This window comes from Xiphophorus hellerii, chromosome 15 (assembly GCF_003331165.1).
Source record: "Xiphophorus hellerii strain 12219 chromosome 15, Xiphophorus_hellerii-4.1, whole genome shotgun sequence".
NCBI classification, from domain to species: Eukaryota; Metazoa; Chordata; class Actinopteri; order Cyprinodontiformes; family Poeciliidae; genus Xiphophorus; species Xiphophorus hellerii.
In genome coordinates, this window is record NC_045686.1 from 6,260,480 (window position 1) to 6,285,839 (window position 25,360).

Here is a 25,360-nt window from a genome sequence, read left to right on the forward strand (position 1 = left end):
CAGTGTTGGGAGTCAGGCAAGCTTTGAGCCTTTCAAGAGGCCCTTGCATTGTCACTTTATTGAGCGTAAAACCTGACGCATCCGGAAAGGCTTTCACTTTAATCAGACCCTCCTTCACTCCTCTCCCTTCCTTAAATGACATTAGGATTACTGCTGAACATCTCAGATACTTTTGTCTTTCAACTCGGCTGTTACGTTTGATTAAATCTTCCCCCAAATGCAGGACCTCTGACCTTTCCTGGCAGCCAGGGCCAGCCCCGGTCTTTTTGGGGCCCTAAACAGACGTTCATTTGGGGCCCCACATATCAACATGTCAACACTGGACGGTTTGTCATTCCATGGCATACCTGCTATCATTAGCATAATTTGTAATTACGTCATACCAGTGTTACTGTGGCTGTTGATTTTCACCTTACAGGAGCAACGAACTAAGAAAATGTAGATTTGAAAATGCAGAGTGGTATTTAAGTGTTTTTTTAACTTTTTGAAAGTAACAATTCTTGATAAACACTAAATTTACGGTTAACAAATTTGATCTTTATTTCCCCAACAGTGGCAGCAGCCAACAGCAGGATGATATTAACCAATAATTAGTGTAACAGCTATGGTTTTTCCATGTGTAATAGGATTTAGTTTGCATTATTCAATGCTATTTTAAATATATAAAACTTAGTGTTCCCCCTTGGAACACTAGTGGTGTGGAGGCCCTATTCAGCCACTTAACTTGGTCTCTGTTTGCATCCCTGGTAAAGACACTAAAAACCTCAATTATTTTGCTACAGTAGCATGATTTTTGAAATTCAGTCTTTAAGGTGCATTACTATCCAACCATGCACTTTGTTTTCTTTAAGCGTTGATGGTGTCTAAAGAAAACAACAAAAATCCTGTAACAAGCTTCCAGGGTTTTCAGAAGAGACACTGTCCCACAGCATCACTGATACTTCACTATTCTTAATACTGGACATGAGGTGCTCATCTATTATTTTCCACCAAATACCACTGGAGGGTTTTTACTGGGAAACTCATCTCATCCAACCCAGATCAAAGTAACACTGAGCAGACTCCATGTTTGAGTTTATGATCCATCCATCCTCTGTCTTCTACTTATCCGGGGTCGGGTCGCAGGGCAGCAGCTTGAGCAGGGAGACTCAGGTTTTCCTCTTCTCCAGGGAATCCCAAGGGATTCTGTGCTGAAATCATTTCACTTCATTTACCCGCCTATGGAAATAGTTTAAAAGACAATCACAAGATGAAGAAATGTCAACCTCTCACCAAAATGAGTGGGGAAAAAAACAACAGAATGACTGATAAATTATTTGTAATACAAAATTCTTAACTAACTTTTTTTATTCTCTAACCTAATACTTTAAAGTCCAAGTTGCTTTTTATATTGTGTGGCGTTGTTTACAGATTATTACAACACATGGGCGGCTAATGAGTAACATGTCGTGATGCATCACATCGGTTGAATTTTATTTCCGGCTTTCTCTTCCCTGTGGACCAAACAAGTTAACTCTTTAAACTCCAGTAACCATCTTTCTTTATGTAGGTCTTAATCTGATCTCTCCTAGAAGATCCTAGTATATAGAGGTTCAATTTGACTAAACAACATTGCATTAAATTTAATTAAGTTCTTGTGAGTGGGAGATGCTAACCCTGTTAACACTGCAGATGCATGTATGTTAGTGCGCAAATGAAGTTTGTAACATTATGCATATTTAAATTCACACTGGTCTAATTGTTCACATTAGTTTCAGTTAGATTTTTATTCTAAAATTGGGTCGCCTGTGAACACTTTGATGCTTAAAAGTTTTCAAGATGTCCTATACCTTCATCGTGTTTCCTTCAGTCTCTGCTGGTTCAGAATGTTCTGGTTTTGATTTTCTCAGACTAATGCTATGCGAACTTTGCTTTATGAAGGAGCTCAGACTGTTATTTGTCTTCCATTAAAGTTCCAAAGAAACCTGCACGAAGTTTTGACCTGCAATTAACACTGAAACCTGAAGACCAGGAAGCCAGAGATACTCCACGCACCCGCACTTACACAGTCACCTGTAAATCAACAAGTGTAACCTGCTGTTGCAAGCCAAATTAGAGGAACAGTAAATGTTGCTTCAGCATCACGAGTTGTAGAGAAATATGAAAATATGATACAAAGCCACATAGAGCCACAATGAAAATGTGTCTTTAGGAAGCACCAGAGAGAATAAGCATATCTTTATTACTTTTACAATGCCATCCATCCATCCATCCATTTTCTGTTCACCCTTTGTCCCTAATGGGGTCGGGAGGGTTGCTGGTGCCTATCTCCAGCTACGTTCCAGGCGAGAGGCGGGGTTCACCCTGGACAGGTCGCCAGTCTGTCGCAGGGCAACACAGAGACATACAGGACAAACAACCATTCACACTCACACCTAGGGAGAATTTAAAGAGACCAATTAACCTGACAGTCATGTTTTTGGACTGTGGGAGGAAGCCAGAGTACCCGGAGAGAACCCACGCATGCACAGGGAGAACATGCAAACTCCATGCAGAAAGACCAGGACCTTCTTGCTGCAAGGCAACAGTGCTACTGTGCAGCCCTACTTTTACAATGTATTAGTTTTTTCTAAGATAATCCTCTCTTTCTTGTTTTACAGAGACAGTTTTTGTAGTTTTATTTTACCCATGAATGATCTTTCTGAGCAGTAGAACTTGAGTGGATTTTATTGGGATTTTAGTCAAATGCAAGCTGCTACTTCATAGCCAAATGTAAGAAAAATATTACACTGGTAAAATAAAAAGCTGAAAATTGTGGTGTGCTTTTTCTATTTAGTCCTACTATGCTAGTAAGTTTATGGGTATTTCTCCACATGGTCTACATATCAAGAGACTGAATGATGAATATGTCTTAGTAAATTTAAACGTTGTCCATGTTCAGATGATGGAATAAACACTGATTTAATTAATGTTTTGTAAGCTAACTTTGTTTGAAATGTCTGATATGTTCCTTGGTCTTCATGATGCTTTCTCTTGACTTCTCTAATAAACCTCTTTGAGAACATTTATTCTGGTTATTTATACACAGAAGGAAGGAGGTAAGTAAAGGGGGGGGAATACCAAGGAACTCTGTAGATTTCATGTCGTAAAATGTGTAAATTTTCTATGTAACGTTGAGTGTTGGCATTTAGGTTTAAAAAGCTCCTCTTTTACTTCCACCGTGTCCTAAAAAAAAAAAGCTTCAAGTTTTATCTGTTTTGCAGTGATCTAATTTTCAGGATGCCCTCCGAGGTGCTTGGTGTTTGCATGGACTTGCAGGATCATCTCTCAGATGGGCTCTAATTTTATTTTTAGCATCTAATTTCAACCGAAGAATCCCAAAGCGCTGAATTATTTATTTTATTCACTCTCCTCTGTTTGTTCCTCCATCAGCATCTTTTCTGAAGCTGAACGGGACACAGGCGGTAGTGAGTTGCAGGAGGTGGGAATGTCCTAAAGAAAAGAAAAGAAACAAGAGTTTGGTGGTCCTCACACTTCATCACTCCGGATCCAGGCCGAGCCGGGGCGGAGCTACACCTTACCGCTCTCATTCGGACGCTTTGGATACTCGCAGTGGTGCAATAGTTTTTTTTTTCTTTCTTCCTCTTGTGGCTTAGTTGGTCTGATCAAAGGCGAGCGGAGTGCACATTGTGTCGACAGATCGCCATGGGAGCACAGGGCTCATCGCAGCGGGACGGGAAGATCCAGGAGGATGCGTCAGCTTCAGCCTCCGGCGGGGAGCTGAGCGCAGAGGTGAAGGTGCTTCAGGAGGGAAGCGGCGTCCTGGACGGAAAGGTAAAGCTCATTTTAACCCGTGCGGCCTCTAAGACAGCCCTTTGCACCAGGCAGAGAGATAAACGTTCCGGATTTCATGTCTGCAAACATACTTATTGTCCCAACAACCTCCTGCAATGTTCCGCAGCGCTCCATGTGCGCCTGTTTTTGCTGAGTAATGGGTCGACTTGTCTGCAGTCCCGCAGTAATAAAACGCCAGCATGCAGCCAAGACTGCTTCAAATTTACAGCCAGGCAGATTACAGAGCCTCAGATACCCAGCAGCCTTCCGTATAAATGTGTTTTTAGCTGTTTGAAAACGTAAAGAAACAGATTCTTCCAAAGAGATAAAACGGACTCCGAGGTGACTTTGCACTGCTTTTTGCTTCTAAATGTAAAGCGGGCTCCCCCGGTCTTTTTAGTCTCCAATAATAAAAAAGAAATGGCTAATAAAAAATATTTTAGTGCAGCCAAAAACACATGATGTGGACAATTGAAATCAATTATCCTTTGAGGAAAAAAAGGATGGGAAATGAAATTAATACAAAAAAGATTTGATAGCAGGATAATTATAAAAATAATAGATTTGATTTAACCCAACATCCAAAACTTTCTAAATATAGGAATACATAATATTTACCAACATTATAAATATGGAAAGATGGAAAAATAGGAAAATATTTAAATAAATAAAAAAATTTAATAAGTAAACAATGGTGCTGATCACCACATTCAGTATCTGACTGGTGTTAGTTTGCATCAGCAACTTTAAACGAACATTAAGTGTTTGTGTTCATTTTACAATGGTATTTTAACCATATCTTCTACACTCTGTGCAGCTTCTCTTTCGGTTTTCTATGTTTTTGATAGTTGGAATCATGTGGAAACTTTATTTTATGATCTATTTGTCAGAACTAGTTAAATATCAGAATCAAAGACACCAGAAATTGCAAAGGCTTCCATGGAAATAGAAAATGGATGGATGCACAAAAAGAAGCACCAAATGTTGACCCTGCTGAGGAAGACAGAAGTTTTTACTTAATGCAGAACCTAAAGAGAAAATCAATTTGAAAATAGCTGCTGACTAAAATGCTAGACCACTTATCGAGCAATTGTTTCAACTCCTCCTCTAAATTAAATCAAGTATTTTCCCCTGGAGATGATTTCCTCACTAAAAGAGGAAACCATGATTTAAACTCTCTGGGCAGGTCATGTTTGACAGATAAGACAGGGAGACTACCAAATAATAAAACTTCAACTACAAATCTTAAATTATCAAAACTATTCTTTATTGTGTTTTTGCTGCCCTTTTATGTTAATATACAGAAAACACCTTCTGAAGTGTGTGTGTGTGTTTCACCACCTGTCTCATAAATGCTCTGTATAATCTGCTGGATTTACAGACATTTTTATGTGCGAAAGGTCAGCAGGTCACATTTTGTTGCTTCTCCTGAAAGACCTCCAGGACGGTAAAACCAACAAAGCTGGAAGCTTAACGTCCCTGCAGATTTTTATCACAGCTTCATCTGTTCACACTTGTTTCCTTTCCAGGGAGACTCTTGTTTTGCCCACATTTCCTCATATCATAACGTCTTGGAAGTTGTGGTATAGTTTGTGCTTCCTGTCACTGGCATCACTGTCTTCACATCGTTTTTCGCAGGAATTTTGGCACAACGTCACGTATTGTGACGTCACCAGGGCTCTAAATCTACTTTTCTTTCTGATTCCAGCTAAAGCAGGTGATGCAGACCGAAGGAAACATGTAGCGGCTCGTCTATCTCAAAGACAACACTTGTGTTGTTTGATCTAAGCGCAGAAATTGTGTGATTGCTAACGAAAGCATGGCGATTTTAGAAAATTATCGGTTCGTGTTACTTTGTTTAAACTCGTGAAACATCTGCGTAGCTTTACAACCTAGTAGAGTAATGACTTTAACATGATCCAGTTCCAGAGTTACATAACCTCAGAAAAAGCACGCTTGTACCCTTGCAGGGCTGGAACAGGTGCATTTATAGCTCCTGCTGCTGTGCAGTTTCATAATTACCATTTCTAATTAATGTTTCAGTCCCTTTGGGCCTTTGTCTAGACACTTTATAATACACTGCTGTCTTTTTTTTGACTGTGCAAACCTGGAAAGTTGTTGCTTGGGCAGAAGGGAACCATGACCTTGGCTGTTGCATCAAGTCTTTTATTTTTTCACCATCTCAAAGAGGAGGGAGGGAGCAGAGCTGTGCAGCATTACACTAAGCCAGGTCTCCACTTTGAAATGCATCTGTCAGACATTTTAAAGCTTAAACATTTACCTGCTCAAACAACATGATGCATTCAAGTACAGCTGCATGTTGTGGTGTGTTTTGGGACCAGAGAGAGGGCAAGTAGGCTGTGCTTGCAAGGTGATAACGTGTGCTTGGTTGATGCGGTCGAAGCTCCCATGCTTGATACGCAGACGATAAATATCCTCCTCACTCCGCAGAGGAATTTTAGAAATGTGTGTGTGTGTGTGTGTGTGTGTGTGTCTCTCCACCACCGGGACACGCCTTCCTCATGCTTTACCATCGCCTCAACCTCACAAATGCTGTCAAAATAAATCACATTAGGCATTGGAGCTCCAATGGGTTTTAATAAAATCTGCTCTTTTACCCCTCATCACTGGATAATTCTGATCTTTATGACATATAAATAGAAAAAAAGTCTGTATAGTGCCTTCCAAAAGTATTCATATTCATTTTTGAAATATTTTATAGGGTTGAACCACAAACTTTAATGTATTTTAGCAACATTTTTGGGAACGCAAAGTAATACATAGAATTGAGTGGAAAGAAAACGGACTTTTTTCACAATCCCCCTTTTCTCTGACACTCCTAAATAAAAACCAGTACAACCGATCTCCTTCAGACGTCACTTAATTATAATTCAATGTGTCCACCTCTGTGTGTGTGTGGGGGGGAGAGGGGTCCTGCGTGTGGGGGTGTGCGTGGGCGTGTGTGTGTGTGTGTGTGTAAATCCATCTGTTCTTCACTCAACCCAGAGCAGGAATTACAACAAACTTAGTACTTTTTTACCTTCTTTTTTCTTCTTTTGCTCTTTCCTTTGGTTTGTTGTATTTCATTCTAATTCATGTAAAGCACTTTGAGCTGCCTTGTTGCGGAAAATGTGTAATAAAATGACCTTACCTTTTGTGAAGTTTCTATATATTTGGTGGAGAACATTTTATGGAGCAACCAAGCATCATGAAGATCATAGAGCACAGCAAACAGGTCAAGGAGAAAATAGCAACTCAAAACAGGGTCAGTGTATAAAACATAATCTCCGAAGTCCTCTGATCGAGATTATTAGACTCTGTGGTTGCTAAGACAAACCTCTACTTACAATAAGATGACATATTCTTATCACAATCATTTGATTTTTTTTCCCCCCAGTTAACAATAAACGATACAATGATCTAATCTTAGAGTCTGTGTGCAGGTTATGATTGTTAATGATCATTTTTGTGGAAGCTGTGTCCCAGTGTCCTCACTGTCAGAGAGTCAAACAGCTCTTAGATGTTCAGAAGATGCGTTAAAAACTCATCAGCTCCTCTATTGGGGACGCCCGTTCATTTTCTCGTTCACAGCTAATCATGTCAACACATTTAGACCTTCAGAAGACGATTTACTGTTTAAACTGAAAACCAGAATGAGGAAGAAAGTGGTTGTAAACTAATCAGTTCAGGACTAATTCCTCAGGGGTTAGTTATTTTATTTCATGTTAACTACATGATCATTTTAGATAAAAGCAAACTCCCTCAGTCAATTTTAGCTTAACTCAGAGTAAGCTCAGATAAACATATTTGCTGAGACATTTTAGATTTGGGTTTATAGAATTTGCATTATTTTGTATCACTTAATTTTCACTCGGTCATCACAACTGCAAAGACAGGTGACTCCAATGATCCAACACCCTGTTATGTAAAGTAAAGTGTGCTGATTAAAGCTTTTACGTTCCTGTGTAATGAGCTGCGGCTGATCAGATGCTGCCCTGGCTCTGATTATCCTGTTTAGCAGAGAGAGAAAGAGGGGGGAGGCAGGAGGGGAGCGAGACAGAAGATTCATTGACGACGGGCCTGGATGGGGAGCAGCGTTTTGGGTGGGCGAAGGGAGAGGGGGGCGAGTACATCCAAGCGAGATTGAGAGAAAAAAAAAGTTGGAGAAAGAGAGAGAGAAAGTTAGGGGGGGGGTGAGGCGTCAGCATGACACAAAGCCAGATGAATCAGCCGATTGTTCCCTCTGTTCTCCCTCCTGCCTGATTTTAAAAGGACTCCGATGACAGAGGTTGAGTCAAAATGGGCTCAGGTAGAGAAAGAAGGAGCGGACCCGGTGCCGTGGAGAACGTGGGTGCTGACAGGGAAGGAATGGGTCCTACTTTCACATGGCCCACAAACGAAACTCATCAGTGATCTCTGAAGCAAAAAGGATTTAAAAGACCTGCAGACTTCCTTCAGTCACCAGCTGTGGTCTTTTATTCTTTTAAAACGCAGCACAATCATTGCTTTAAAATCCACAAAGTTCATCCTACACAGCACATCCTGCTCTTGTTGGTAATTTCAGTATACAAATTTCACAAAATCACCAGTGCCACAAGTGTTGGTACCTTTAATAATTCCTATAATGCATTTTTAAAATGTTTACCAGCTAGTCAAAATGGTAAAGCCAGGAGAAGATGCCATAATATTGATTCAGAAGTTTATTGGCTGGAATAAAATACCTATAGTCAGAGCAATAATTAAAAACGACTAGAACTGTATTTATGTTTCCATCAATGTTTTTTTTTGTATTTGCGTATTTTGAAGTGTCGTATTAGAAACGGTTCCAAGAAAGCAAAATTTGTAAAATCGTTCTCAGTTTTGCTAAAATTCTGTCTATTCACTCGCTTGAGGCGGTTTTTGGCTTTTTTGAAAAAGAGTCTGTGCACTAACATAGAGATGAAAATACATTTGCCAAATATGTTCTTATGTAGCAAACTTTCCTATCCACTGAAGGTCTGTGTGCCTTACCAGAGGCTGCAGGGGTTCAGTCCCATCATCAGGTTCTGAGGGGAGGATTCTCTATTTTGTGGTCCATGCTAGTTTGAAACCTTTGGATTGTGTTTATTACAATATCTGACAGCATTTTGCTCTGCGTTGTGGTTGATTTGCTCCAAACTAGTAGATGGAAACCCACTTGTATTTTTCTCTTTTTCCTTTTTTGTAACATTTCAAAAATTTCCTTAAAATTCACATGACAATTAGATGAAATATAGGACCCAAGTTTGTTTTGGTACCATGTTTATTGATGATAAAAAATGGTAAAAAAAATAAATATCTATATATATAAAGTTTATAGCTAGAGAACTATGTCAAAACATTGCTATAAAATCCATTTGACACCAAATTAGTACCAGCAATGTATCCCTCTACCACAATCATAAACAGCAGGACAATGATCTAATAAAACTAGAAACTCTAAAGAGAAGACTTTCATTTCTTCAGGGTCAACAGAAGATTTCATAAGAAATATGAAATTGCCTTGAAGATAATTTGAAACTTTAGCACAAAAACACAAGTTTTCACATCTGTCAGCCTCCAAACTGAAACTGAAAACCTGAAACTCATCCTGAAAGCTGAAAGATGGTTCACTTCTCCAGCTGATTAAACCAGTGCCCCTTCGTGGGTTGGGAGAGTTCAACCAATTTTACCTAACCAAATTAGTCAAATTAAAGTAAAAAGCCTGATGACAGAGATTACTACATCAGTGACGTGGAACGTATAGAAGAGGGGCAGCCTAGCAGATAAGCAATTAATTCATTTAAAATGCAGAATCCTGAAAAACAAATTAAAATCAGGCTATTTTGATTCTAGCATTGGGATTAACAAACTAAAACTCCTCAGCAGCAACAAAACTTCCTAAAGTTGAAAAACAGCATAATAACATAATGTTAATTGAATTTAACAAAAGTAACAGTCAGTCCGTCCCAAAGCTGCAGTACAACAAGATGACTTTGTTTTTGCCCAAAAAGCTAATCTTGCTAATCAAGACAGTTTTTTTTCTAGCTGTGCTTTAAGAGAAACAGGAAGTGGCTAATCAGTCTGTATTAAGGAGAGCTTTCTTTTCTTCCTGCTTTCAGATTCACTCACAGCTCAATAACTGTAAAAACTGGCGTCTTTCTGAGGATATGAAAAAAACCCAGAGCTCTTTTGTTCCCGTCTTCTGCCCTGTCCCCGACACTCAGCTCTGATAATGAATCCACAGGTCAACACTAAATACTACAATGACTTGGAAGTTATTACATAACAGTGCTTCTTTGCTGCTTCGTTTTGCCATGAAGTGAATGTGTGTTCCCAGGATGTTAGCCAAGCTTAATTAAACATCAAAATTTACAGCGAGGCAAAGTTTAAGTCAATTCTCTCAATAATGGACTCAAAATATTGTGTAAAATCAACTGTAGTAGTGTTTTTTGAGAATTTATCACAGTGAATTGTTTATTATGATACATTTCTGTATGTGTGTTTTATAGATCATTGAAAAAAGTGAATGTATGCTGGTTTGTCCACAGTTTTTACTCCTCGTTGTTGTTTTATTTTATTTTATTTGTAAGCACTTATGAGACACAGAGGTGAACCATATAGCTGCTGTGGCAGTTACTCAACAGGTTGTTGCTAGGTAACCAAAGTTATTGGAACTTGAAACTGCTGGCCACCCAGCAGGTTGTTGCTAGGTAACCAAAGAGTGAGCGAGTGAGTTAGTTGATTCCACCAACCTAGCTTAACTTGCCGTGAGAAGTTGAGCAGCTAAAGCCTTCCCTCTGCCTACATCTCCCAGAATGCTGTGTGGTTCTGGATCAGAATTCACTGAATATATTAAATATTGAAGAAAAAAAATAATTTAAAAAAAAACTTTATTTCAAACAAGTAACATTAACACACATAGAGGATTTTTAGCACAATGACAAATATGACATTATAAAAATATGTTAGAAAAGAATATCTACAAACATTAACAATGTTGATGTTAAAATCTTGCAATCTTCAAAGTAGAATAAATAAAGTAAAAAAAAAACCAACTGAATATTCCATCGTATGTATTATGTATTGATATTGATCACATGTCTATTGCCATACATATTGTTATTGATTTATTGTCCAGCCCTGATATATGCCTTGGATTTTATATAGTGAACCAACACATAACAGTGGATATTTGTCAAATGAAACGCATTATGGAAAGAAAATCTTAAAGCTAGATGGTGGAAAACTTAAACTGCACATCACCCTGCGACATGGTGGTGGCAGCATCATGCTGTGAAGATGCTTTTCTTCAGCAGGATCAGGGAAACTGGTCAGAGTTGACAGGAAGCTGAATGGAGCTGAATACAGAGCAATTCAGGCTACAAATAAAACGGCACAACAACAGTCCTAAAATTCATGTAAAATACAATGAGTTAAATTGTTGTAATATGAAAACATTGTAGAGAAATTTACGATGTTTAAATACCTTTGCAATGGGCTGTAGTCTAAGCTAAAATGTAAAATTTATGACACAAATTCACTTAACATAAAGCATGTAAATGCATTAGAACGAGCCTGTATGTGTTCTGCTCATCCTGTGTTTTTAGCATAAAAAAGTATGAACATTTTAATAAGATTAAAAATTTAACCTCACCCGAGATGATCTTTACATGAAAGGTGGTAAACACATTATGTGTCCTGCTTTAACTTGTCTTTAATTTGAATTGCATGACCGCAGTTTACGATAATGTCTTGTATTCAATTTAAAAGCTTAAACTTTTTTATATTCTCACAGCTAACAAAAAAGCATTGTCTCCCAATGAAAGATGGTTCACTTCTCCAGGTTTTTCTTCAGAAGACAGTTGTTTTCGTCAATGTCCACAGAGTGACTCCAGGAAAAACGCTTCAAAAAGGGACTGGATGTATCTCACACATTATTGGCGTGTCAGGTGTATCATCTAATTAAACAAATATTTACATTGATCCGCTCCAAACATAGGCAATTTCAGGCTATTACAATGTCTGTCTGCATGAAACAGAGTTTTTGAAAAATATGATTTCAGGGAAAAATCTAAAAACTAGTAATGGGCCGAGTATCGACCCTTCTTAGAAAAAAAGCTTTCAGTGATGAGTACTCTAACTTTTACTGAGAAATTCCTGTCTTGTAAAGGATAAAACCTGAAGGGCCACTATCTTTCAGAAATTTAAATGAACTGCTCTATTCTTTTAGATACCAAAAAGAGATGCTAAAATGTCTATTTATAAATACTATTCATTGGTACAGTTTAACAAATACAATGTGTTCGCTTTACATTTGAAAGTTAATACTGGTTTATGCACCTGATGTCTATCAAATTGTTGTTAAAAAAACAGCTTTGACCCATTTCACACATAAAGTTAAATCAAGGTACAGCGGTTGAGTGGAAAAAAGGCAAAATAAATACATGTCTTCAACTTTTACCTAACATATTACAGTCTGATTTCTTGCAAATGAAAACATTTTTCCTCCTCCTCTTTCTTTGCTGCCTCTCACTGTTTTTTTTTTTTCTGCAACTTTACGTCCAATGGTCAGGACTTCATGTGCACTTACTATATTTTATTCTTTACAAAATTTCAACCATGACCTTGAATACACAAAATCTATGTTTTGAAGAACATTTTGTTTGTTTTACGTACCCAGAATCTGATACAGTGTTGGTATGTAATTTATAATCAGCAAGACTTCAGTGGGTTTATGATAGGAGTAATAGAGATATATAACAACTAAATATTTTAATGAAACCCAATCTTTTCCATACATTCGAACAAATAATCATTACTTTTTTGTTGCAAAGCCTTCAATGCCTTCTAAAAGAGGATTATCCTGAATTGATGGAGAGTTTTCATGGGGAAAGATTGAGTCCCCTCTTCACTCCGTCTTTTTGTTGCACTCCTTCAGGTCTCTTGCAGCCTTCCTCTCAGCTGCTCATTTTTGTTCATCCATTTTTCATCAGCTTTGGTCCTGATGCTTCATGTCGAGAACACACTGAGAGATGAAGCCATGAGTCACTGTGTGTGTGGGTGTGTATTTTTGGTAACTGTGTGTCTTTATGCGAGTCGGAGCATTTCAAGGACAAACACGGAGTCGTGTTTTTTATAGCGCAGCTGGTGCACTGGGGTTCAGCTCTGAATGTATTTACGTCATGGCTGTTGTTACAACATGGCTGCCGGCTTTTATTATGTTCATTTGGAGTGAGAGAGAGAGTGCGATCATTTCTTTAAAATCCGGAACACCTCATTTGTCATGTAAATTTTTTGTGTGCATTTCCCAGAGTTTTGTAGAAACATTACTGACATCCTTAGAAATGAGGTTTTCATCCTCATTATTAAACAGATAATGCTAAATGTTTTATTGAGACTTGAAGCCATAATATTTTTGGTCAGATAAAATGAAACATTTTTTTTTTCTAAGTCGAGTTTTGACTGGTTTGAAGAGCAACTTGTTTTGGTGCCGTCTCTTTAAAAGCGAATGAGGCATTTCACGCTCTGCGAAGGTCACAGAAAGCTCCGTTCTTGCAAGTTCAGCCATTTTTGCATCATAATGAACGATGAGGGTTAATGCACTCAACAACCAAACAACCATTTTGACTTATCCACTTGTAGCTTCAGTGTCCCTGAACTTGGACTACGGAATAAAAATGGTGGATTCACCTAACAAATACTGTGATGTAATAGACACAAAAATATAATAGGAAATAGAGACAACTGAACGACTTTAAAAATATGACCCAAACAGAATAGAAAGATATCTGCGCAGCACCCTGAGAGACTAGATTAAACTTTTCTGTATTCCAAGAGACTCAAAGTGCACATCAAAATGTAAATGAGAGCTAAAAAAAAAAGTGTATTTTGCTCTTGTGATCATGAACAGTGTGTTGTGTGGTAAGAGATTGTCTTGAAAAATTAATTCTGGTGTACCCCATAGCTCAGTTGTTAGTCCTCTTTTATATATGTACTGTATACCAACATAGTTTGTTGTATTGATGGTTTCCATTAGCATACATCCAAATATAGAGATGATTGTTTCTGTTGCAGCATGGTTTGATAAATCATGGCTCACAGTCCGTGTGAGATTTTTGGTGCAAAACTATGTTTGGAGATTAATAGTGGGAGCAACAGCAACATCTGTAAATAATCACCAGGATATGAAGACAAAATAATGTTCCCAAAAACATCACAAATTTCACAGTGTTCCACCTTGAGCAGCAAGAGGTGAACGTTTTTATGTGACGTTCCACGTGGGCTTCAAATAATTAAGCCGTTCTCCGCAGACTTCCGCAGGGGAGTTGATGTGGCAAGAGTCAGGAATTTCACTCCTTTCGCTCTCATCTCCAGGAAAAAATTACAAATATTCCTAACATTTTCTACAAATTGTGTAGAGGCTGACATAAAACAATCTTCTAGCTCTACTTAGAACAGTATCTTGAACCACCATTAGTGAAAGACACTTGACTTAGGAATCTAATTATTTTGCTTTTTTATTGTATGCATACTGGACTTAGAATCTCAAGTTGGGATTTCAACTCTAGCCTAAGCTCTATTATGACAATGCAACTCCAAGAATAAGAAATGTTTTTTGGTTTAAACAAAATATAATTGACACTTGAAACTTTTTAAATTTAAAGCAGCCACTTAATAGTGCAGCTTAACTTAAAGACAGAGGGACAGCAGCAAGGGGCTGATTGCAATACAGGAAAATAAGATGCTAGTTTCTTATATTGTTTTTAACCTACTGTTTTAAAAAGAATTGGCATATGGATCAAGGCGTGGCTGTGATTTTATTTGGAGTTTTTCAGTCAGGTAACAGATAAAAATGTGGTCAGCATGAAGCTGCATGTTCTGCAAAAGAATGTTGCTAGGAAAATAATGATAACGTTTTGAAACCGGAGAAGTCCAACACATAGAAATATTGCAGACTGTAAAGTACCAGAGATAAAGCTGTTCTGATCTAAAGTCCTTCAGATGTACAGCTGCTAGTTATCATAGACGTTTTGTTGTAGTAACAGCTGCACAAGACGATCACATTACAATACTTTAAAAGTCTTCCCAGCCCATTAAACCTTTTTTTTTCAATTAAATGCAAATTTCAGTCTAGTTTAAGAAGATTTATGTGGCAGAATAACAAAATAAGTATTACAAGGAAAGTTATTTTCTTTTTTTCAGCCCTGTTTACTCTTATAAACCTGACTAAAGTGCAAATCAAACAGTTGCCCTAGTGATGCCCTAACAGTATGGTGGTGGAAGAAGTATCATCCTAACCTTGACGATTCTACAGACTGCAAAAAAATTGGGGAAGAGGTTAGCACAATGACCCTAAACATGCAGCATATTTATGTTTTATAACTTTTTAATTTGAGAATTGCTCTCACAACTTGAAACTTCACAGACACTCCTCAGGCAATCTGGCCAATTTGACAAAGTTTGGGCTATTTTATTGCCAGAAATGTCAACGTTTAGATGTTTGTGATTTTGCACTACTTTGTATTGATTTATCATGTAAAATATCAATAATATATACAAAAAAAATTCTGGTTGTAACATGACATATTGCAGAACAGTTCAAGAGATATGGATACTTTTGCTGTAAATACTAAAGATGTCTACTTCAAGATTTGCATTAAAATATTTTAAGCATTTTTATGCTCATCCTTTTAAATATTGGTGCAATTTACTACTCAAGACTTATGTGCTGTCTCTCTGAAAAAACACTTTATCCTGAAAAATGTGACATTGGAAACCCATCCTTCCAGGTTCAGTCAAAAACCAAGAGGTCCCGAGATCAGATATTTGACCCTGAATGTTGTTTTTTCCCCCCCAAAACTTGGATAAAGCACTCGCATATTAATAGACCAATAATTTAGGAGTAATTTAAAGCCAAAAGCCATAAAACAACAAAGACTGATTTAAGTGCCTCACTAATTAAAATCATGTTTATGGTGTCTGTGTCTTTTCTAGAAACACTCGGCGCTGCCGTCGTCCTCTCCCGTATGTGGCTGTCGAGTATAGATGCTTATCTGAGCTTTGAAATATTTAGAGATTCTTGACAGGAGGGTCAGAAGAGAGCCGAGGTTTGCTTTTTCAACCCAGTTAGAGAGGCTGGCCCCTGGGGGTCAAAGCCTGGCCAGAGTGGCCTGATTGCGATCTTGTCCTGGGGGGTCTTTGCTGCGCCACGGCTGTTTGTTTGTTGCTGTTGTTTGGCTCCGTTTGCTGTTCAAGTGTAGCAGCCGCACAGATGAAGGCTGTGCAGGCCGAGGAAAAACAGACAGATTGTGGGAGGTAAAGGAACAAGGGGTTAAAGGTTTAGTGATGCACTGATGTAGGTCGAACGGTTCGTCCTAAAATGGCAACAGGTGTGAGAGCTGACAGCTTTATTGTCACTCACCGTTTTGGTGTGTGTTCAGTTTGGTCTTTCTGCCTCACTGAAGCAACCAGAGCAACACTGATTTAGCTCTGTGACTTAATTTTGTCCGACTCATTTTGTAATTTGTCAATTAGATTCTCTTCTCACAACATCTTCAGTATGCGAACCGGAAATTAAATACAGCTGACAGTCACACAGAGAGACTTGTTTAGCTTGCAGTTCTGAGATATAGTAGATCACAGAGCTGTAAGTGTGTTAAATTTATTGCATTTTATGCTCACTCTTTTCTAATCAATTCTTACAGTTTAAATGGTATTTAATATTTAATTTACGCAGCATCACTTATTTTAATCACAAACTTTTGTGATTGTTGGGGGGCTTGTTTTGGATAAACATGGAAAGTTTTCTTCTCTCATACAATGCGGAGTATTGAAACCCTGAAAGGCTGCCAAATATTTCAAAAATCAAGTGTGTTTGATAAGAGATTTAAAGCTAATAGAGACCCAACTTCCTTCCTGTTATCCACTGAAAGTCTTTACTCTCAGGGTTTTTCCTCTAACTTTGTGTTTCAACACCTCACTGAGATTAAAAATTGTCCACAGGAAACGTGTTTTTACAGCTGACTGCTTTTTCTTCGCTATGGTGCGTTCACTGGTTGAAAAAAACAAAACATTTTTGAGTTTCTGACAAAAAAAAAGTAAAAATGGTTTTGATTCCAGTTACCACTTAGTATCTCAGTGGATCTATAGAAATAAATTAATTCAATATTTGTGTGCCACTCATTTGCTCCAAGTTTGTGCCTGCAGCTTTACTGGTATTTAATTTGCTGTTTAAGGTAAATAAGTGATGAAGCATTAATGTACATTAATTAATGAATAGACGAGCTTGTTTCGGGATTGAACACTTTTACCTCTCTCTTATTGAGCATCCAGACTCCTCTTACTTCAGTGCATCTACTTGATCTGTTGTCATCAATATAACTCAAATGCCCATTAGTCAGTCTACTAAAAATATAATAAAACTGTTCCAACGACAACTTGGACACAGCCAATCATGAGATTTATTTCCATGTGTAAAAATTTTAAAGCTGCTTTTAATTTATGAGTACTTCCAGTACACTTCCAGTACTGTTGATCCCTGGAGGATTATCTCCCCGTACGAATAGCTGTAGCAGAAACACAGTTGGAGGTACATGGAGGTACAACTGTGAGGTTTTCTGATTTTCTCATGAAAAAAAAAATCATACCATAAACCACTTTAAAAATCCAGTCGTGTCCTCAAAGTAATTTTTCATACTAAATATGATTTAACCTCATGTTTGATATAACTAGACCTCATGTCACAACATCCAAATGGTGGTTTTTATCCATTTTTCCACCATGGTAAAAGTAACTATTTATCATAACATGGATTTTGTATCATAATGTAAGCTTATTTTTATATATATATATTAATATATATATATATATATATAGTTAAGTCCAGAATTATTCATACCTCAGGTAGAGTTAAATTTCTTTAAAGTTTCTTTTTGATAGGAAATTATAGATATTTCTTGAAAGTAGTAGTAATTTTATCCATATATCTAAAAAATTTTAGAACATTCATGGTGAAAATGATTAATACCATTCTCAATAAATGGAAAAATATTTATTGGCATTATAGCAATTAAATCCTCTGTTACTAGGAGTCTGACTGGGCTTCTTCATATTAATCAGAATCAAGTATGACAACTATTACTTTAACCCTAAATCTTACAGAGGAATTGATCATTTTGGCTTTGTTTATACAAATAGCTTTTAATGTTCATTTTATAACCAACATTTCATCCCTTTTGGGTGAAAACCTTGTACCTCCATCAATTGTTGTTTTTTGTTATATCCCCACATCTGCCTGGGCTTTACTGACACATCTGCTATGCAAAGTATAACAAGGAGCATGTTGATTTGTTCAAACTGTCATCTTATCTATAGATATGTGAAAAGTCTGTCTGACAGCAGCAACATGAACAACGCCAAATTGCAAATGGCTTTAAAATGTTTTGAAGACGATTGTAGACTCCTTCAGATTTCCTGATTCAGTGCAGAGACACATAAACGTGCCAGATGTTGTGCACACACTCGCTCATCTGTGCAGGTACTCTGCACCTGAGCAGAGTTAATGGGTTGTGGAAACAGTGAGAGTGTTCTTCGGGGGTCTTGTTAGGCTTTGATCTTTGGTATGTAGTGAATGTTGGGGTCAGGGATAATGGACTTGGGGCAACAGAGGTGAAGAGCCATGAAGAGAGAGAGAAGGAGAGGACGACCGGATAGACGAGATGTAGATGGTGTTGGTTTGCCAAGAAAGCCCCAAGACATAACTGTAGGTTTTAAGAGGCAGGAGCACACATGCAGCTGCTTACCAAGCCATATGTGCATCATTACCCACTGAAAAAGTAGTGGGTAATGATGGGATCCATGATATTAAACAGTGGCTTTACTAGAACTAGAGAGGAACAAAAGGAAAAAAAAAATCCCAATCATAAACAAAGACAGTCTTTAGCCACATGAAGAGTAGAAGCTGAAAAATGCAGGCACAGTCTGACTCAGAACACAGTTGTTTAACTTTATATTGAATTGTTCGACATTCTCCAGAAGTGAAGTCATACAAACTTTCTCTACAGGTGATGCAAACTCAGCTGGGTGGAGAATACTGCATTCCAGACAACAAGCACTGCTGCAAGCGGTTCTGCGCAAAATGATCTGCGAGTGGAACAAGATATTTTTCCCGTATTACAAGCCAAAATGTCTTGTTCCACTGGCAGATTATTTCACTTATAGCTGGTACTTTTTCATCAATATTAAAGAGTTATTGACTTCAAACAATCTCCTATATCGTGCTGAAAAGTTTCTTGTAAGCTAGTTTTGTCTTATTTTAAGTGTACTTAGATATTGGCACTAGAAATTAGACCAGAAATACACAGAAAGCCAAAGTTGATTCTCATTACTAACTAGTTACTAAACGGTTTTTGTCAATGAATGATAGTAAAAGATGAGAGTAAAAATTTTACGGAAGAGTAACACATTTGTAGTACTTTGCAGCAGTTCAGTTGATCAACCATGTTTGGTTCCCGTCTTCAGATCAAATCTAGATGCATCAGTTTTCAAATGTTTGCATTGGTGAAATTCACTCTGTTCTGATGACATTTGTGAATGAACTCTTCCTTCGCTGGCCCCCCTACAGTGTAGAAGTATTATCCCATCAGTGGCATCTTCTACTGAGAGATGGAAATAAACAAGAGTTTCTAGATCAGTTCTCTGCAGTTGTGGTACCATTTTTGATCTTTGCGATCGAAATTGGAATGTGGGAAAAGTGCACAGATGCAGGTTTTCCAGCATGGAGACAAACAAAAATGCCAACCAAAAGTGTAAAAAGTTTTGTAATTTGTTTCCTCTTAGGTTCTTCTTTTTCTTTTCTTCCATCTGTCCCCTCCTCCCTTCAATCATCCTCTACTTTCCTGTTATCTCCCCTCTCTCCCAGTTTTCCTGGACACTCCCTCCAGCACTCTCATCCTCCTTTTGTCTGCTCTCAAACTCTAAGAACGCCTTGGAGGTCAGAGGTTGGGAGGTTAACTGTCACAAAATAAGTATTGCGCTGCTGAAAGTCTTCAAGCTTGTTATCTCCTGCTACAAGATTGCCTGGATGTGCACATGTCCCTGTTTGGATAGCTGGAACATGATAGCTAATGTTTCTGATCTACAATCCATTTTTTTCCCCACTTAGACAGCTGAAGAATCTCTGTGCAACTTAAAACGTCAGAGCATTAAATAGCATTTTTCCTGCTCAGCAGCGCTTATACTGCCTGATAATAAAATGACCATGTCTGCCAGATGAAGTGAATCCATACCAGCTGTTTCCACTTCATTACTGATGGACATTTAGAGCAGATTTATTGGTCAGATTGAAAACATTACTATGTGGTACAGGATATAAAATTTACGCAGACCCATCATGATGTTAAATCACTGCATAAATCTCTGTTGAACTACAAAAATAAGTGAAACCACATTTAAACCAAACAGTTTCATGCTGTTTCTGTCTGTATTTGAATCAATTGCACATATTGCTGAAAGGTTTTGGAATTATTCTGTAGAATTTACGTCATGGACACTATTAAATTTGGTTTTTGTTTAAGTAGATATTAAAAATAAATGCTTTGCTGCTGTAAAAAGAATCAAAAGTTTAAGACGTAACTTTCCGCCTGTGTCAACCTCCTTATAACTAACTCCCTTCACATGGCGTTTGGTTTAAAGGACATAAATATCCGCTGCTGACCTTTACCAGGTGAATTAGAAAGCAGCAGGTTTTCTACGTTCTTGGAAATAAAAGAGGCAGATGAGACAAAACAGGAATCAAAGATAAAAACAAGGGTGTAAAGTTAACCAGAGAAGTCTACGGAAAAACAGCAAAGGAGGAAATTAAATCTCTTTACAGCTGACCTTTAACATTGAGGTTTTACTCAAAGTCCACAACCAGATAGCTTTAACTTTGCCTAATGCTTTTAGCTTTGGCCACAGTTACTTTGATAATGACAGGGTGCACATACTTTCTTAAATATGACCTAAGTAATCTATAAAATAGAGAAATTCAGTCATTTCACCTTGCAGAGGTTAAAATGAAATAATGCAAAAGGTTGAAATGAAATAATTTCTTTCTGGTTAATCGCCATCGAGTTGTGACAGAAGGTAACTCCAGAAGAAAGATGAAGACCTAAAATAGTGACAAACAGCTTTAATCTACTAATTCTCCACTTTTCTGCTTTATACTCTTATTTCAAGCACTGCGATTTCATCCAAACCTACCTGTGAAATATGCAGGATTAGAACTCGAAATCAAGCCAAAACCAGTAAGTGAGTAAACGTATCGCCTCATTTTTTACTATAGATAAAAGAATGAAATTAAATCATCACTTTTCAGAGCTGGTATTAAATGTTTGAGTACAAAATGAAGCATGGTGGTAGAAATGCATCCCACAGGTTTCATTTCCTTTTACATCCTCAAAAGACCAAATTGTAAAGAATTAAACTGCAAATATAAGATGGCAAATGACCCACACGCCCTAATCAGATCATCTCAATGGATTATTAAGCTAAATATTCACCATATTTGTTTTTCAGGTTGCCATAAAATGCATAATTACTTTGTTGTTATTTTTGTTTGAGCATTAAGGAGAATAATAAGAGATGGTAAATTTGACTACTTTTGTTATCACCAGCAAACACTGAAAGCAAACATGCACATTCATGTAGGCCAGATATAATTTTGATCAAAATATCAACAGCCTAACATCACTGTTTTTGGTAGAAAACCATATTTTTAATTGAAAATGACTTTGTAGTTAATGTAGTGGAACAAAAGCAAACCGACACAGACATGAAGCAGTTCACACAATCAACTAAATATTGCTCAGTGACACAGGAGAGGAAAATATTCAATCTGCAGTAGATTTCTATTTTTTTTTTTGAGTTTCTAAAAGTGTGTTTGTTTGTTTTTTTGTTTGTTTTATGGACTAACATAACTTTTGCCTCCCTTTTTGTATTCTAACAGCAAAATTTGATACAACCTTCTTCATGTTTTGAATAAACTGTTCAGTGTTCCCAACGCATTTGCATGTGCAAATAAAGAGATTTCAACTTTAATTTAAAGTATGTCTCGCATTTAATATTTTCATCTTTTTGTTTGACTTAATTTGTGTTATATTTGTTGAAAAAAAATGTGCTGATGTAACATATAAAGAACACCCAGACTTTAAAGTGTTATTGTTAGCCTCAGTCTGCCTGTTCCCAATACACACAGCAAAACCAGTAAAAAACTATTCCCAGACAAAAAACCCAGCAGTCTAAATTAACTCTGATCACATTACACCGACAATTAGAGAGGATGAAAACAAGCCGTTTGTTTTTTTGTTCATGCTGTTTTCTCAGTCAGATGTTTTGTTATGTGACCAGTCGTCTCTGCTGTTTCTGCACGACGGAGTCTGTGTTTAGGTCTTTGTGGCAGACCATGGTGACCAGGCAGACATCAAAAAATGCACAACTGGCAGTGAAAGTTCATGATTTCAGTCAAGGAATTTAGTGTAAACTGACTTTGTTAGTTTTACAACCAATTCAGCCTGGTGTTATGATATAGAAAACCTCCGCCAATGGTGTAAAACTAAGGATCTTAACCAATTAATTTTTTTGATAACTTTTATTTGGAAAGCGATGGACTCAAAGACAGGATTGTGATGCACCGACGTCACATGAGTAACACTTGTGGCATTTGCCTCCATTGGTCAGAACTCATCAAAATGTTGCCTACATGACTTAGTGACAGGCTAACTAAGGGGGCAGAGGTGAACATTTGGTGGAGTCAGGTGTTGGAGGGTCTTTGGAATTTCAGCAAGGAGGACAGGGAATGCCGGGAATGCCAACCATGAGTGAGAAGATGAGGGTGGGGTTGCCGCAGGTCTGGAGGTCAGCTTAGATGGCTCCCAGACACCAAATCTCCTCCAAGCTCCAAAACATGTTAGCTTTTTTTTTAATTATTCAATACAGATATTGAAGGTGACCTATTATATTTCCTCTAGGAAAGGCCTAAAGGTCTAAAGGCCATGCAAAACATGTTCGTTACATTGCACAAAATTCTTGGCATATAATGAGATTTTTGTCTAGTCAGTTCTGCCTGCTTTAGGGACTCCTGTCACTTTAAATCCAAATAAGCTGATCACGGCCACGCTCCCCAACTCAACTTTAAGATAAGATAAGATAAGATAAGATTTATTTGTCATTGTCATCAACAGATTACAACGATTAACACTCATACCTGAAAATGGCTGCTAACGGATGCATAATTATACAACTATACTTCTTTGAAAAGCAGAAGTGGAGTCGAAGGTACAACCAACAAGAATGCAGCAAGTAGTTTCTGGATGGCAAGTCAACAACAAAACACTTGTCTTTTCCAGCAGCCATTGTACAGTGCAGACAGGGCTAAAACCAGCTGACCAAACTGGACCTCAGCTTGGAGTTGTTAGGTGGTTGGGAGAGTGCTGCTGGGTGTTGCTAGGTAACACGGTGGGCTTCACTGGGGTTGCTAGGTGATGGGCAGTGCTAATTTGTGACGCTACGTTTCTGGTGTTTTTGAAAAGGTTAACACCAAAAAACAATAATTTATTGCCAAAAAACAGCTGGGTGGATTGTTTTTAAGTGCTTGGGAAACCCAAATGGAAGAACAAAAACATGCAAAATGTGAATTTTGTATGATAGATCTGTTGTAGGTTCTATCTTTTCCTCCATCTCTTTTAGCCTTGTAACATTTGATCATTTTTCGGCATTAAAGCCTGATTTTATATATAACCAAATCTCATTATTTCTCAAGGCAATTTACACTCGGGGTTCTGGTCGGGTCATGAAACCGGTGGAGCACAGAGACGAAAATGAATGAACTCCAACAAATCCCCTTTAAAATACGTAGAAGTTTGATCTGGTCCAGCCATGAACATTTTTTGTGTTTATTTTTGTGTTTATTCTTTTCCAATTAAAACAAACTATTTCTCAGTAAAGAGAAATAGTAAGTCTCAGTAAGTCCTTTTGGAATCCTTGTGCAGGAGTTGCAAATGATGCCATGAGGAATCTGTAGCCTGCATGTTGCTAATTTGATGGAGCAGACTTTGCTAGTGTAATGACTGTTATGCAATTTGTCAGGTTAGTCCAAGTTTTCCAGTCCTTTCTTCTTTCTTCAGCTGAAGTCAGACAAATGTTGCACTCACATATCAGATGAGATGCCATGTTTCTAGATGGATCAAACCTTTTAGCTAAGTGACAGCATGAGCGATGAAGTAGTTGCATTGTGCTAAAGCCTCGCAGTGAAGCTTTCCATTTTGGTAAAGCTAGCTGGGTGAGAACAACCAGCCAGCAACAAAATTAGATGCAGTGATCTGATTTCACGTCCAATCAATCATAGTCCGTAGGAGTCAGAGTAGCTTAGCTAATCACAGCACAATGTAAACCAATCCGGATTTATCTGAAATGTTGTAAAAGTGAGCCAAATTAAAAGGGTGGATTGCTTCAGTTTTTGCAAAACCACATTTTTGTCAGCATTCTCCTTTTCCATTTTTGTTTTTCACTCTTTAGTTCCTGTATGTTCAGATTGTGGGCGTCTTTTTTTCCTAGCCTGTCCCAGGCTGCTGGGAACAGAGCCTAACTTGTCCATTAGTTATATTAGCACCTCGGTGTGGGGGCCCTGGCTTACTCAACCCCCTGGCTGTGACACACAAAAGGCTTAGAGCTGCCTGCTTTTGTCCTGCTGTAAGCTGAAGATGCACCAGAAAAACTCAGCCAGGTCCTGGATATAAGACCAGATAAAAGGTCTTACGATCCAGGGTGTGTTGTTTACCTATTAACACACTTGCTCATTATACTTACAATATTTCCTTTATTTAAGTGTGAACTTGACAACCTTTCATGATTTATTAACAGCTACAGGATCATCACGAGTGTTTATAGCAAGAATAAAACAAACATGTAGATATGAAGGAGCAATAACATCCTAATCTGAAACACACGAAACCTCGGAATGCTTCATTATTATAATATTTACAATCAAACATATTAAGAAAAGCCTGGTAAATAAACACACTGGATAATGTTTATTTCATCTGAATTCAAATACATGTAAACTCATCAGTTTATGTCGTTATGGTTTATTAAACCAAATGTTCTGGGTGGTCAGATACAATGGAAATTGTGTAATAAAATTGTTTAAACATGTATTTCCTGTTACAGAATGAAACTTGTTAGAGATACAGCTTTGTCTTCTGGAGGAGTTTGTTTGTCAGAGTATAAAGAGATTACTATTTTTACACAGGAGAATATAAAACGAACTTAGTGGGATGGTCACAGTACTGGAATGTAAAATAACTTCTTTAAGTCGGAGGATAATGTTTGCCGAATTTATTTCGCTTTTAAAGATATGCTTCCTTGTTTATTATGTAAAAACATTTGAGAAATGTTATTTGACCTTTGGGTTGACTTTTAAATATTTTTTCTTTCTAAATGAAGAATTTTAAGAGAAAAAAAATCTTTGGTGTGTTCATGGTTTCCTGGCATTCTTGTTTTAGGACATGCT

General features: G+C 37.6%; 1 protein-coding gene across 1 annotated transcript in view; it reads left to right on the forward strand.

Moving 5' to 3' along the window:
- The first annotated feature begins 3,503 nt into the window (after nucleotides 1–3,503).
- Nucleotides 3,504–25,360, forward strand: part of akap12b (A kinase (PRKA) anchor protein 12b) — a 46,090-nt gene continuing 24,233 nt past the window's right edge. Inside the window, exon 1 of the mRNA XM_032585871.1 lies at nucleotides 3,504–3,813. Within this exon, the coding sequence (XP_032441762.1) occupies nucleotides 3,685–3,813 (129 nt within the window). The 5' untranslated portion in view covers nucleotides 3,504–3,684. The remainder of the gene's footprint in view (nucleotides 3,814–25,360) is intronic.